A 15,286-nucleotide genomic window follows, 5' to 3' on the forward strand; every position below is an offset into this window, starting at 1 on the left:
TCCTAATTGTGTCTTGGAGGTCTTATTTAGGATTTGTGTTCATTAAAAGTCCTCTGTTAGACAAGGGAAAGAATTGGTCCATTCGAGAATATAAATAAAAGAAACACAGCTTTGAAAAACAGCTGTACAAAGTATTATTTGTAGGGAATTGTTAAATAGAAAAATAATGGTGTAATCTTAAAATAATACATGTCAATATAATTTGGTATCTATTTCACAGACTAGCTCTAATTTTAATGAGGAAGAGGTTATTTACATTCACTGTGTGGTCAATGAAAACTGAATTCAACTATAAAATTGCCCCTAATTTAAAGTAGTATGGTTTAATAGGGTTTTTGTTTTGTTTTGTTTTGGATTTAATAGGAGTTTTGAGAAGAAATACTAGTTTAACTTTGCCATGTGGTAAGAAATGTCATTGCTAGAAAAGAGCTTGACATGATAAAATTAGCTATAAATGTAACTTGATTTTTTTCCTTTCTGATACTGGGAAGGAACATGAGCTCTGCAGCATCCAGTAGCAGCCTTTTCAAAGAAGCAAGTTTGGCTGATTACAAATAACCAGTTTGCTTATTTATCATGAATTGTGGAAGACACAAATGTCAGTACGTATCGTCCATTCACTGTAACCTGTGCCAGTTGGCGGAAGCCTCAGAGGATTGCCTTGTCCTTCCTCTGTCAGAACAGTGACTGTGTTGAGCCAATCCCTTCTGTGCATGAATGGAGAGCTTCGGCCTCACCGTTTTGAACGGTCTCACAGGCATGGATGTTTATAATATACATCAAAGCTCTCTCGAGTGTTGTCTGGGAAATGTTTTGTTTTTTTTTGAGTAATAGAAGGCTAATATTAGTGCTTGTTTGAGTACTAACCATAATACAATTAAAGGTATCAAGGCACAACGCAGATATGTGTTAGTGATTCAAAAGATTAAAATTTGGTACATGGTATTTTTTGAATGCAGAAAACAAAATGTGCTCTTCCCGGTTTCCCGTTAACCCCAGTTTAATTAAAAGTTAACCACAATAAAATATAGAACAGCCCATAGATAGTTAATAGTAAACTATTGGCTCCTGAGAAATGGACATTTCTCTTTGGAACTAAGGTCACCTTTACTCTGCAGACAGTATGACTGAGGCCCCTTCACAAAGAGCCCCACTTTGTCCCAGGTGACTGAAAGCCATGTCCCTGGTAATTGAATACTCTGAATTAGGGTTATCATGAGTTTAAGTTGTGTTATTTATTCTGCATTAAAATAAAAAATTCCATTGTACTTTGAGTATGCTGTAATTATATCTGTCTCTAAGTTAGTCAAACTTCCCTCTCAGAAATCAAACTTTTTTCTGCTTTTGTATTCCCATTTGGTCCACCCAGTATTTCTTTTAGCTAGCACTCGACAAAGATAGTCACCAAATTACGATCTGTAGTCCTTCCATACCTGCTTTGGTGCCTTCTTTTGATAACTAAATAAACCACGTACAACTGTGTCTAATTTTGACATATACAAAGTGTCTTTGTCTTGCTGGTCTTAAATTATGTTTGAGATTTATAGCATGAAACCAATACAGATTTCTGGCCCCTGGAACGATGATGTGACCGCAGCCCACCCTCTTGGGAAGGAATGTCTTTGTGTTGGGTGGCATGAGGGCATTGGGGGTAATGTACCACTTTAGCTGTATGTGCATGTGTTCTCTGCTGCAGGCTTGTCCATGCGATCGTGCCTGGAGCACTCTGGTTTCCAGGTGACAGACACGATTCACGGTATAGTATGAGTCCTCTGAAGTCGGAGCATTCTCTACAGCTTTAATTTCCTTCTTTTAGTTCTTGGTTTCAAGAAATGCTTTTTAAAAAGAAAGTTGTAATGCTTTTGTTAAGTAGCACCAGCTACAGTTTGTGCTGTGTTTAAAGAGGTTCAGTGATTAAGATGTCAGAATATTATATATTGAATATTCCACTTTTGTTTTTTGAGGGGTTTTGCTTTGTTTTTGTCCAACATAAATCATATTCCCTTCTGTTTCCTCAGTAGAAAATGACATTCAGTTATTTTAGAAATTTATGGACCTCAGCCTGAGAAATCAATTGAAGTGTTGACCTACTTCCTTCATATCACTTTTAGCATTGTATTGAGGTTTTGGTCAGAGTTGGAAACAAACTTTCTTCCTTGTCTGATCAGTTAGTATCCTTTTCCATGTATTTGGTGGGTCCCTGGTAGCTTTATCACGCTCAGCAATGCTGATCCCGTGTGGAAGCGTCCACAGGCCTGAGGAGCCAGGGCACTCTCTCCCCCTGGAAACAGGTTGCTTCCAAGTCAACCCTTGGGCTGTTTATGCCGAAGGTACTTTGACCTCCAGCCTCAGGAGTCCTGGGGCAGTTACCTTGGGTCAGACATACATTTTGGGAAGGTCCTAAAAGAAGCCTTCTTTACCAAGAGCTACTCACCTGTCTTTGTCTTTGTCTGTAGAAGTTCTAGTCTGTTGATGTTCATCAAGTCACCCAATTTTACAAAATTCAAAAGAATGTTTCTTGGGATAATTGAAGATACTCTAGAGTAGTGGTTCTCAACCTTTCTAATGCCGTAACCCTTTAATACAGTTCCAACATAAAATTATTTTCGTTGCTACTTCGTAACTAATTTTGCTACTGTTAATGAATGGTAATGTAAATATCTGTGTTTTCCGTGGGTCGCGATCTGAGAACCGCTAGCAGGGTTGCCTAAGACCATTGGAAAACACAGATATTTACATTATGATTCATAACAGTAGCAAAATTACAGTTATGAAGTAGCAGCGAAAATCATTTTATGGTTGGGGGTCACCACAACATGAGGAACTGTATTAAAGGGTCACGGCATTAGAAAGGTTGGGAATCACTGGTCTAAATTCTCATAATTCATATATACTCATTAAATAATCACATAGGCTCTATTTTAAATCATTGCATTGTCATCTAACATTTAAATATGTTCTGTAAAATATTTTCAGGAAATGCTGTAAGAAACCATAAAAGCAAAAATTTACATCGAAAATATTATTACACTGAAAAACTCCTAGAAATCCTGGAGAAGGAAGGTTAGGGTCCATGGTAACATTCAGAAGAAAGCGTGCTGCAGAATTTTAATGGAAAGAGCCGCATGACTGCTGTAACTTCTGTGGAGTCGCAATTCTCGAGCTTTTTCCACCCGAGCTCAGCAGAGAGGAATCTAGTCCCATCATTAACAGGCATGGTGACAGGTGCCATCCCTGTGCTGAGAATCTTTTCTCTCCTGGAGAATTGAGTGTGGTCAGAAACCAGGGTGAATCTTAGAAGTCTTCAGCGCTGCAGACTGCACAGTAAAGAAGCCCATGTCATTCCAGGTTCAGTGTTACTGAGCATTCAGAAGAGGACGAACAGCTGTTATTCTCAGGGTGAATATGAGAGCCTGGGCATGGGTTAGGACTCAGCTCACAAGTATAATCCCAGGTCAGTGGAGAGAAGGGAGGATTTTCCTGGACCACATCTTAGGTGCCCTAAAGGTTGAGTCTAGCTAACATTTGGATTATTCTTTCTTCACTCATTTCTGGATGCCAAAGCACTTTTTAAAAAATGTATTTTTATTGATTTCAGAGAGGAAGGGAGAGGGGGAGAGAGAGAGAAACATCAATGATGAGAGAGAATCATTGATCGACTGCTTCCTGCAAGCCCCCTACTGGGAATCGAGCCCACAACCTGGGCATGTGCCCTTGACCCGAAATTGAACCTGGGACTTTTTAGTCCGCAGGCCGATGCTCTATCCATTGAGCCAAACTGGCTAGGGGTCCAAAGCATTTTTAAAGGCCACAACCAACTACATCATATTGCGATAGCCTTTGAAAGAGACAGTCCATTTAGTTATTTTTTGATGGGGAAGAGCTTATTGGGAAGAAGAGAATGTCCTCCATGTTTCTATAAAACACTCTTATTTGTATCTAAAAAAATCTCTGTAGCCACCATTGTATTTAACATAGTGGCTACCTCCTTATGACATTATCTATAATTGATGATGATTTAATTTCTTAGGTAGCATTTTGGGTTTATTACACTATTGATGACATGTCCTTCTTTGTAGCTGACTCATCACTTCTCCCAGCCTGCCCCGCCAGCCGCTCAGCAGTATTGGATCTTTAAAGATATTTTGAAGATAAATGTTTCAGGTAGTACAAATGACATTTGGATAGCTGTATGCCACTTCATGCCCCTGGGATTAATTTATTTATAGACACACATACACAGACTCTGGGGAAAACCAAGTGCTGCTTGGTTTAGTCTCACAAATGTTGTGGTTGTATTAAAGTAGTCTAGTCATAAAGGTTCATCATTAGAGGAACCTTTTATTAAGAACTGGCCCCTGATAAGAGCTAATCTTGCCCAATGGCTTAAACAAATTTAAAGAAATAAAATGATTAGATTGTGAAACATTAGGTAACAAAGTAGGACATTTTTGAATCCTAAAATTATATATGACAATTCAATCAAGTGGTATTTTCTTATCCCAGCTCCTAAAGATGTTTTTATTACCAATGGATTTTTATCTCTGCAAATCACTAAATAGAACATTTTGAAAACTAATAACCTGTAATATGAACATTTACTTTTTTCATGGTGGTCTTTAAAATTCAAAAGCCTTTTAAATGTGATTTTGTCAGAAAAAGAAACATTGGAAACCTTGAACCAAATATATTTATTATAAAAGTAACATATACTTTTAAACACTTTTTGAGGTATGGAAGTATATAAAATAAAAAAATGGGAGTCCTGCCCTAGCTGGTTTGGCTCAGTTGATAGTGTCGACCTGTGGAATGAAGGGTCCCGGGTTTAATTTACAGTCAAAGGCACATACCTCAGTTGCAGGTTTGATCCCTGGCCCTGGTTGGGGCATATGCGGGAGGCAGTCAATCGATGTCTCTCTCTCACACTGATGTTTTTCTTTTTCTGTCTCTGCCCCTCACTTCCACTCTCTCTAAAAATCAATGGAAAAATATCCTTGAGTGAGGCTTAACAAAACATCCTCCCCCCTCCAAAAAAAGTGAAAGTCCTTTATTTTCTCATCTTAGAATTTAGACATTTAGGAATTTGGGTTTTAAATTTAAACATTCTTGGCCAATCACAGACACCATACTATTTCTTCCATGAATGTTTCAGTCTGTATCTAAGGTGATTTTTAAAAAGATGATCAGAATAATGTTCACATTTAAAAATCTTAGTAATTATTTGATATTAAATAACCAGTCAGTGTTCAAATTTCTAATAAATATAAATTCTCAGCTTTATTTTCTAGCTTATGAAAGCAAATTTTTATGAATGTGCAAGTTAGTTGGCAAAATAATTGAAGTCATGTAAAATTTTTTACAATATATTTTATATCTTCTTCAGATAAATTTGTTCCTCTGAAGTAAAAACCCACAGATTCCAAGATATATTTTACTTACTGTCTTCCAGGACAGAAACGTCTCTGACCTTTTGGCAGTGTGAGTCTCTCTTCTTGGCTTACCTCAGGAGGAGGCCTCTTCTCTCACCTTTTCATGAATATCTTCTTGTTTTGAGGTTTCCTGGATCATTCCCAGGTTTGAGGGAACCTGAGCATTCTGTACTGAGGAAACAGAACCGAAGGTTGACTATGGCAGAAGTCCATCTTACCTTCATGATGGTGTTCTTATGGCAGAAGTAATGCATGCATTTGGGGGTGGACTGGGGTGGGCAGGGTGGGGAAGTTATTTTCACTTAATGGTTGCTAATATGTTCAAAAGTCATGGCCTTGGGAACTAAACCAATTCTAACTTTGGATGAAGTCACTTGCTTTTGAGAGCACCATTAGACAAGGAAAAGGGACTTCTGTTGACTTAATAACCCATTAACTGTATCTAAGGAGATACAGTTTGAGTAATAATAACCTAGGAATAACCATAGTCATTTAGAACTCTGTACAGGTCAAATCCAGTTACAACAAATTTCTGTAAGATATCGAAGTTCCTTATTTGTCTTCAAGTTTTCCCTACAAAGTATGAGATATATCAGATAATAGAACTTCCTTTATGCTTAATTTTCCTTGGGGAGAAAAAGCAAAAGTATATAATGTTTTGGGGACATTTCCGCCCCATTCAGTGTTTCAATTAACACTGTAGCCAGTGTTCCCACTGCTGGAATCATGGATGTGAGTTTGCCATAACTATCGGCTCATCACCCTGGGTTGCACCTTGAGCTAGCCACCTTGAACTTCATGGTGCCAGAATGTTCATTTATTCATGCCGTCCTAAAAGTGTTCAAGCACCAGGATTTACTTGGTGCTTTTGGAAAAGACATAAATCAAAGATGGTGTCCATATTCATAAGTACCTTGTAGGCCACGGGGAGAGGAGACCAAGTCTAAGTAACAGTGTAATCATGAGAGTATTTTAGATTAAAGCTTTCATGATACCTAATTACTCCCTCCTAAGATTTATCACATCCTACACCTAGCCATCAGCAGAGGTCTAAAAGTATTTCTGAAATACTTTCATTTTTGTAGCTCTCATTGTAACGGGATTTAACCTGTACCACCTTTTCATCAGAGAGATGCAAATTATACAAAATGTTTTATATCCCATTTGTATTTTCTGTACTTTGTACAAAATGTGCTTAACTGTATGGTAAATACACTATTGAGTATATGTAAGTGCAGGTCTTTGCAGATAGCTTCATGCACATGAATATTTATTTTGTTTAGTTTTATATTCAGTAAGCTAGAACATATACTGTTTATACAAAACATGTTAAAACGTCTGTGGAATGTTACTTGTGTATGATGGATGGGATTGTTGCTTTAAATCACTAGGTTTTTTGAATGGTGCTAGAGTAGCTGGTATTGCTTAACGTGGCATTTTTTTCCTGTCCACACTTTCTACCCTTGGTACAGGTATTTTTGATAAAGCTGTGGAATGGAAAGGTATGTTTTTCATGGGGTGGTTCAAGAATCTTTTACCTTAACATTTTTAAAGAGCTTCCTTTATGGGCTTCCTTCTGTGTCTTTAGTTTAATTTTAACAACATATTTTTAGAGGCAGTATTTGAGTATAGACTTTTGACGTGACACTTAAGTTTATGACTTGCTTCCCCAGGCCCTGGCTAGAAGATATAGGAAGGTTTTAAAGCACTTGGGGTGGGGGTTACTTTGAGAAGAAATGGTCCGGGCCATGAAGAAAGAATGTAGGCAGAGTGGAAGATGGTGGTTCATGATGTAGTTGTTGTTATTGCTAGAATCCTGGTTACCAGTCATTTGCAATTTCATTGCGGAGAGTGATGTGAAAATATCCCTTCATATGTTAATATGTGAAATAAGTTTAGAGACTTGATTAAATTTACACAAACCTCTTTTTGGTGGAGGACAAATTTATATTGAGAGGAACAAGCAGAGTTAGTCTGAAAGTACCAAGTTGGCAGGCTCACCTGCACAGTTTCTGTGCCAGGTCACCTGCCTGCACAGGGCTTTCTTCTCTGTGAGTTCTGTGCTGACCACGCTTGCCACAAGCATGTGTGCCTTCCCTGTTCTTGTTGAAAGAAGGCCTTTCTCCAGGTAAAGAGCCACCTGGCTAAGTAGGGCAGACTCAGCTTGACCATGTGTCTATGGAAGGCCTCGTTGGAAGAGCGCCCTCTGTTGCCTTTCCTCCAGCAATGAAATTGTGAAGTGGTACACCAGAGTGATTGAGAATCACAGCTGCTTGGTCTCAACAGCACATCCCTTTCCTGTAAAGAAACGAAGCGCTTCTTCAGGTGTTGGTACTAGTGCTGGACACTGGTGGTGCAGTTTAGACATCAGTGGACTGAGAAACACTCTTTAAAAATCGGTGATGTTTTGTTACCCCTGGCTGTTCTGGTGGTTGCAAAGTTAGCTGATTGTTCCCCATCTCACCGGAAGTGTTTACTTTTTCTCATTCATAGAGGTCCTGTAATAAGGAGGGATCCGAACAAGCTCAGAATGAAAATGAATTTCAAGTAAGTAATGAAATCCATTCTGCATCTGGGTGAGCTGTAACCATGTTAGCCGACCTTGGCCACTCTGGTGGGGCAGTATCTGAAGGACCCTGGTTGTCTGTCTGTCTGAGAGGATGGGCTCTTGGCGTATGGGAGCCACCTCAGTAAGCCTAAGAGGACAGTGGCTGTTTCCAGTTCCTACTGAGGTAGTGCATGTTTGGTGTCTTTTGGGTGACCTGAGAGCATTTTGGGGTACTAAGAGATGGCAGTTTGAGGTAACATTTGTGCATGATATTCTGGTGGAGGCCTCCTGGATTTCACTGCTGCGTCGTATCATCACTGCCCAGTTGTTTCAGTGGCCACTCTTCCCGGGGCAGGTAGGAGTGTTTTTACTTATGTAAGGTACCAGGTAGAAAGGTGTCTCCCTCAATTACAAGATTTGAGTTAGAATGACCCCACTTTCTGAAAATGTATAAATTCAAAAGAGCTTGAGGTCAAGAGCACTGATGTTATCCTGTCCTCTCTTTGAGGCTCAGAAGTGGGGAGTCTGGAGCAGTTACCTCCACACTCCAGGGAGGAAACAACTTTTGAGCACACTCTCCCAAGTTTGTATATAAGGGATGTGTGTGCACAAGTGTGCATGTACACACAACATCGTGTTGCATGTATGTATGTATTTGTACACATAAATACACTGGTTTTTCTAATTACTAAGTTGTGTACTAGTTATTAAAATAATCAAGACAGACATAAAAAAGAGGTGAGCTAATACAGGAATAAAAGTGCTGCTAGTCCTCGTGTTCTGGTGGGTTGTTTCACCTGCACCCTGCTCTGGAGACCCTGATCCTGAGGGTCTGGAACTGACTGGGAAGTCACCGGGTGGGAAGTGATCGACATTCTGTTTTCACCCATCTGAGCCCTTTATATGCAGACCTCAGTGCCTGCTGGTAGTTGAAAATGTCGGAGCACTAGGACCTCCATGATGCTAAGTCCAAATTATTTTTTCAGTTCTATTATTTTGACTTCTCAGCAGCATTTAACAGGGCCCTCACCTATTTTGAAATGTGTCCTTCCCTAAGGCAGCTGGGACACAGACACAAAGTAAAACTCTTGTCTCTTTTCTTCTACTTTTCCTTCTCTCTTTCCTTCTAGGCTCATGTCCTATTGCATTAACTTCTAGAACGCTCCACAGTTTGGTCCACGGCCTCTTCACATGCTGCCCTCTCTCCTCAGGCCACCTGATCCAAACCTTGTCTTTGTATTTCTCCTATACACCATAGTTTCACAGCTCCTGTCCTCCACCCAGGCCCTTGCTAGGAATTCACACCATCTGCTACCATTCCCACCTCGACTGGTCACTTAACCCTTTGCACTCGCTTGCTTTTTTCTCGATTCCTTTATTCTACTCGGGTTTTAATTTTTTAAATACCCCAGATTTTACAAAGCGCGGCAGTAGAATAAAAAACTGGAGTTTCTTTTCATACAAACATTTATTTGGATTTTTTTATATTTCAAATTATTGATACATTCAATAACCGTCACACTCGACATCCGAGTGCAAAAGGTTAAGTAGCAAGCAGCAGGGTGCCTGGAGACCTTGTGGTTACAGAAAGACCACCTGTGGTCCATGCACTCATTCTAAGATTACTTGTGAGCCTTCTTAACTACCCATTTGTCTTGTTTGTGACTTAGTGTTTTCTTTCATTTTCTTCCTTTCCAGATTCTTCCCTCCACACACCATTCCCCTTTCTCCCTACTGTGAATAAATACTGAGCTGTAACCACATAAGAACAAAGATGTTTCTTGTTTACAGTGTTTAGAGCAATGCTACAGAGGTTGGAACATCCTTAAGTTCTCTTTCCGTCTTCATCTCTGGCAGTGGGTTGACTCAACTCTGGAGGGTTCTGGACCGTGTGTGTTCTTTTGCAGTCATCTCCCAGAAGCCTTTGCACTGAGTGGGCACAATGTGCAAAAATAATTACTGAAATAATAGTGGGGTTTAAATCTATGAAATTTGAAACTTTAAACTGTAAGGGACATTTAGATTAGAAACGTGTTTTATTCATATTCAACCTTAATGACCTTTAACTTAGTTATTCTAAACAGAGGACACTTAAAAGCAAATTTTAATTCCAACAAAATTTAGGGTACCTAGACAGAAGAAATCTTAGTCGTTGTACTCTTTGGAAATGACTGGGGAATGGGCTGAAGTTTTGGGTTGGGAGCTGTACAGATGGTGAAGAGCCACTAATGGTAGACCAGCTGGTCTGGGTGCCAAGGTCAGCTTCCTTGTCCTGCACTCACTTTTATTACGTCCAGCACGGGTGGGGCGCTGGACTGCTGCTTCCTGGGGGCAGCAGAGCCCGGGTTCAGGTGGAGAGCTTGAGAGATGCTCTGCAGCACTCTCCTGTGGGTGTTTCTGGTGCTGGACTTGAAGCCAGCCGTGACTGTACCCCCGCACACAGGTTTGCTGTCTGATCAGATGAGTGAGTGAAGACATTTTACCAGCTAAATAGAGATGTCAGGAATTTGTTGTCAGTCATTAAGAGTTTAAAGATTGTCAGTCAAATCCCCTTTCAAATCCATTAGCTTTTGATAGGTCAACCCTTTGGACCTATTGTCATTGTCTTAGTAGTAACAAATTCCCAGGGGCATAAACTACAGATGCTGATTTCTCGAAGGTTTGGAGGCGAGAGGTCGGAGGACAGGGTGCCTGCATGCTGGGTTCTGGTGAGAGCCCTCTTCCTGCCTTGCCAGATACCAGCTTCTCCATGGGCCCTCACTTGGTGGAGGGAGAGAGAGAAGTAGTGAGAGTTCTCTGGTGTCTCTTCTTATAAGAACACTGATTCCATTAGGGCTCCACCCTCATGACCTCAGCTAAACCCAGTCACCTTCCAAAGGTCTCACCCAAATATCATCGCATTGGGGGTTAGTTAGGGCTGCAATGTATGCATTTGGAGGAGGATGCAGTTTGGTTTATAGCAGTCATTTATATAAAACTTCAAATTAGTAAATGAAGATAGGACCCCACAAGGTGATGGTTAGATCATAGTTGTGGGGATTACACAAGGGGGTGGTGGCTAGACTAGAACTGTGGGGGATTACCAGCAAATCCACTTCCCCCACCACATGTACAAGTGACTGAATTACTTTTTTACTTAAATTTGACACCATATCTTTGCAAGTAGCATTTCTTTTTTCTTCTTTGTTTCCTTCTCACTAACTTGAGCTTGCATCATTGCCTATGAGTTTGTCTTCATTTTTGTAATGTGAGTGTGATTTAAAGAATTTTTTTAAAAAATCCTCTCCAAAGGATATTTGTGTTTTTGTTTGTTTGTTTTGGTTTATTTTATTGATCTTGGAGAGGGGAGGGAGAAAAAGAGAGAGAGAGAGAGAGAGAAAGAGAGACACACACATCGGTGTGAGAGAGAAATGATGGAACCCGAAACGGGGGTATGTGCCCTGACCAGGAATCGGATCCATGACCCTTCAGTGTAAGGGACAAATGCTCCAACTAATTGAGCAACCTAGTCAGAGCTTGTTTTCTTCTTAAAGAAGACTCTTTGCCCTGGCTGGGTAGCTCAATTGGTTAGATTATCATTCCAATATGCCAAGGTTGTAGGTTCAATCCCTAGTACATACAAAAATCAATGAATGCATCAACAAGTGGAAAACAATTGATGTTTCGATGTTTCTCTCCTCCTCCTCCCTTCCTCTAAAATTAATAAATTAAAAAAATTTTTTTAAAAAAAGAAGATGCTTTAACATTTCATGTAATACTGGTTTGGTGGTGATGAACTAACTCCTTTAGGTTTTTCTGGTCTGGGAAACTTTATTTGTCCTTCCATTCTAAATGATAGCTTTGCTGTATAGAATAATCTTGGTTTTAAGTCCTTGCCTTTCATAACATTAAGTCTTTCTTGTCAATCCCTTGTGGCCTGCAACTTTTTGTTGTGAAATCAGCTAACAGTCCTATGGGAGCTCCCTTGTAGGTAACTAACTGCTTTTCTCTCGCTGCTTTTAAGATTCTCTCTCTGTCTTTAACCCTTTGTATTTTAATTATGATGTGTCTTGGTGTAGTCCTCTTTAGGTTGACCTTGTATAGGACTCTGTGCTTCCTGGACTTGTATGTCTATTTCCTTCACCAGGTTAGGGAAGTTAACCATTTTTCCAAATAGGTTTTCAGGTTCTTGCTCTTCTCCTTCTAGCACCTCCATAATGCGAATGTTGGCAAATGGGAAGTTGTCCCAGGGTTCCTTTACACGATCCTCATTTTTTTTTAAATTCTTTTTTCCCTTTGCTATTCTGATTGGGTGTTTTTGCTTTTTTATATTCCAAGTTGCTGTTTTTATTCTCAGCTTCATCTGCTCTGCTGTTGATTCCCTGTAAATTATTCTTCATTTCAGTTAGTGTATCCTTCATTTCTGACTGGTTCTCTTTTATGGTTTCCATGTCTTTGTTCTCTCTAAGTTTGTTTACTTTTGCCTTAAGTCATTGAACATCCTTATAACCAGTGTTTTGAACTCTGTGTTAGTATTGCTTGTCTGCGTTTAGTTTAGTTCTTTTTCTAGAGTTTTGTTCTAGTCTTTCATTTGGGACATGTTTCTTATTCTCCTCCCTGTGTTTGTTTCTATGTATTAGGTACAGCTGTTACGTCTCCCAGGCTTGGTAGAGTTGCCTCGTATAGTAGGTGTCCTGTAGGGTCCAGTTGCACAGCCTCCCTGTTCACCCTATCTGGGCACTCTAGGTGTGCTCTACCCACCCCTCTCCCACCCCGTGTGGGCTGTGTACACCCTCCTGTTGTAGTTGAGCCTTAATTGCTCTTGGCATATCAATGGGAGAGATTTACCCTGAGGCCGATTGGCTGCAAGGATAGGCTGTGACAATTCAGCTATGCAGGGCCCACCCCACAGAACAGGACTTACTCCAGCTGGTCTGTGGTGCCCACTGAGCCTGTCCTTCGGTGTCTCTGTGGAGGTGGTTGGATGGTGCTTCAACACGATCTGAAGCTGTCCACCTGGTGCGCCGGTTCTGGGGCACCCCAGAAGCACAGCAGCACGTTTCTTAACAAGGGGTGCAGTGGAAACCCCCCGAACCCCTGAGAGAATTTTCAGAGCACGCCTGCTGGCATCTCCTCAGACACACCCGTTTGAAAAGCTTTAAGAGATTCGGGTGCACCTCTGGTTAAGTTCCCATTTCTTCACCCCAACAGATGGAAACTCAACCTATAATTTGCTGTCTGAGAGAAGAGAACTAAGGAATAGTTTGAATTGAATCCAAAACATGGATTTTGAAGGCAAAATGATTATAGATCCACATTCGCTTTTAGGACAGAACCATATGAGCATCATAGATGTCTTGGCAAGAAGATGAACATTAAATGACAGAGGAGAAGATTGGGGATAATAGTAGAAAATAGAAACCTTGAATGCTCCAGGCCCAGGTGCTCTTTGGGCCAGAAAACAGACCCCTGATCTGAATGAGTATTAGGAAGCTCACTGTCACACAGCCCAGGCCTTTGGCCCCTGCGCTTACCATCCAGCACTGTCTACCCTCACCAGCATGGCGGTGCTGTGACCTTGGACAAGATGCCCAGGGTGGGACTCACACAAGCTTTAAAATTAACAGGAGCAATAAAGGATTGATAGATATTGTCCCATTTTTGGAGTCAGTGACCTTAATTAAAGTTAATTTTAAGTCTCATCTTTATAGTGCTTTGAACATGGATCCTACAAATTTCCAGATCTTTTAACCTCTGTTTCTTCATATTTAAATATGGGTGATGATAATAATGCCTGATCTTAAGAGTTGGTGCGGGATCCGGTGACACTGCTTGTGGGAAAGCACTCTGATGCCTGGCCCAAGTCAGCCCTCGCTGATGTCTGCTTTGTTGGCATGTTTCAGGGCACTGAGGCCATGGTTCTGGAGAGCGTCATGTTCGCCATTCTTGCAGAGAGGTCGCTCGGGCCGAAGCTCTATGGCATCTTTCCGCAAGGCCGCCTGGAGCAGTTTATCCCGGTAAGATGTGTTTGCGACTCAACTGAATTAGTAAATGTGACTTAAATTCTTTCTTTTTAAATTTAAATTTTATTTTTAAAATTGATTTTGAGAGAGAGCATGAGAAACGTTGATGTGAGAGCAGAACATCATTTGGCTGTCTCCTGCACACCCTTACCAGGGATTGAGCCCATAAATGGGCATGTGCTCTGACTGGGACTCAGCCAGCAACCTTTCGGGACAAGGGACAATGCCCAACCAATGAGCCACACCAGCCAGGGCTACCATCACTTTTTAGCAGCTCAGAAAGCTGAGTGAGCTTCTTTAATTAGTCCACCGTGTCCTGCTACTAAAAGCTGAGTGCCCTGTTCCTATCACAGCGTGGTCATTTGTGGAGGATCCAGAGTTGAAGAGAGACAGCTTGATGGGCCTCGGCCTGAATCATAGGGCACCTGCTGCTTGTTGAAACTCTCTGGTTAGGTGCTGGCCCGGAGACTCGCCTGCATTGTCTGAGCTAGTTCAGAGCAGCCTTGTCAGGAATTTCATGGCATGTTGGCACTTTACAGACACTGGAAAAGGAGGCACAGAGGTGTAAGTAATGTGCCCTTGGCCATGTAGTTCTGCAGTGAGTATAGAAGCCACAAATTGAGCAGGGGGCTATTTCTCTAGCTTGGGGACACTCGCTCTTTACCCTGTGCTACCCCACTTTGGATTTTCTTTCTTTTCTTTGTAATATATTTTTATTGATTTCAGAGAGGAAGAGAGAGAGAGAGAGAGAAACATCAGTGATGAAAGAGAATCATTGATCAGCTTCTTCATGCCCACCCCACACGGGATCGAGCCCACAGCCCGGGCATGTGCCCTGACTGGGAATTGAACTTTCTGGTTCATAGGTTGACATTCAACCACTGAGCTATGCCTCACTTTGGACTTTCAGAGAAATGTCTCTGGGTTTCTATAGGGAAGCAGTTCTTGTGGGAAAGATAGACAAGTCTTAGGTTACTGAGCTCCTGTGAATAGCTGTGGAAAGGCGGCCACACACACTTGGCCTCAGGCTGCAGTAGGAAAGCTGGGGATAAGTCCCACTTACTTGGCGCCTGTTTTCTTGAGAACCTTCTCTACCAGTCTAGCAGGTGCTGGGGACCCCCACTGTGAATAGTGGGACAAAACTCAGCTGAGCTTACAGCACTGCTGACCACCACACCTCACCTGCATGTGTCAGAGGACTGTTCCAGCTGATGAAGGAGCTGGTTGCGGGTCACCTGATAAACTGCTGAAGCCCTGGGTTTCTTTGCCTAGAGAAGGGAGCATACTTTTAGTGTTGGGTCAGCAGA

The 15,286-nt window shown here is 41.3% G+C and overlaps 1 protein-coding gene across 2 annotated transcripts in view; it reads left to right on the plus strand.

Moving 5' to 3' along the window:
• Window positions 1–15,286, plus strand: part of CHKA (choline kinase alpha) — a 43,613-nt gene that overhangs the window by 16,362 nt on the left and 11,965 nt on the right. The window contains exons 3-4 of one of the 2 annotated variants that reach the window (XM_054725599.1): window positions 7,923–7,976; window positions 13,860–13,973. In XM_054725599.1, the coding sequence (XP_054581574.1) occupies window positions 7,923–7,976; window positions 13,860–13,973 (168 nt within the window). The remainder of the gene's footprint in view (window positions 1–7,922; window positions 7,977–13,859; window positions 13,974–15,286) is intronic. The other variant, XM_054725600.1, reaches the window with a different exon arrangement.

This window comes from Eptesicus fuscus, chromosome 13 (assembly GCF_027574615.1).
Source record: "Eptesicus fuscus isolate TK198812 chromosome 13, DD_ASM_mEF_20220401, whole genome shotgun sequence".
In the NCBI taxonomy this organism is placed as follows: Eukaryota; Metazoa; Chordata; class Mammalia; order Chiroptera; family Vespertilionidae; genus Eptesicus; species Eptesicus fuscus.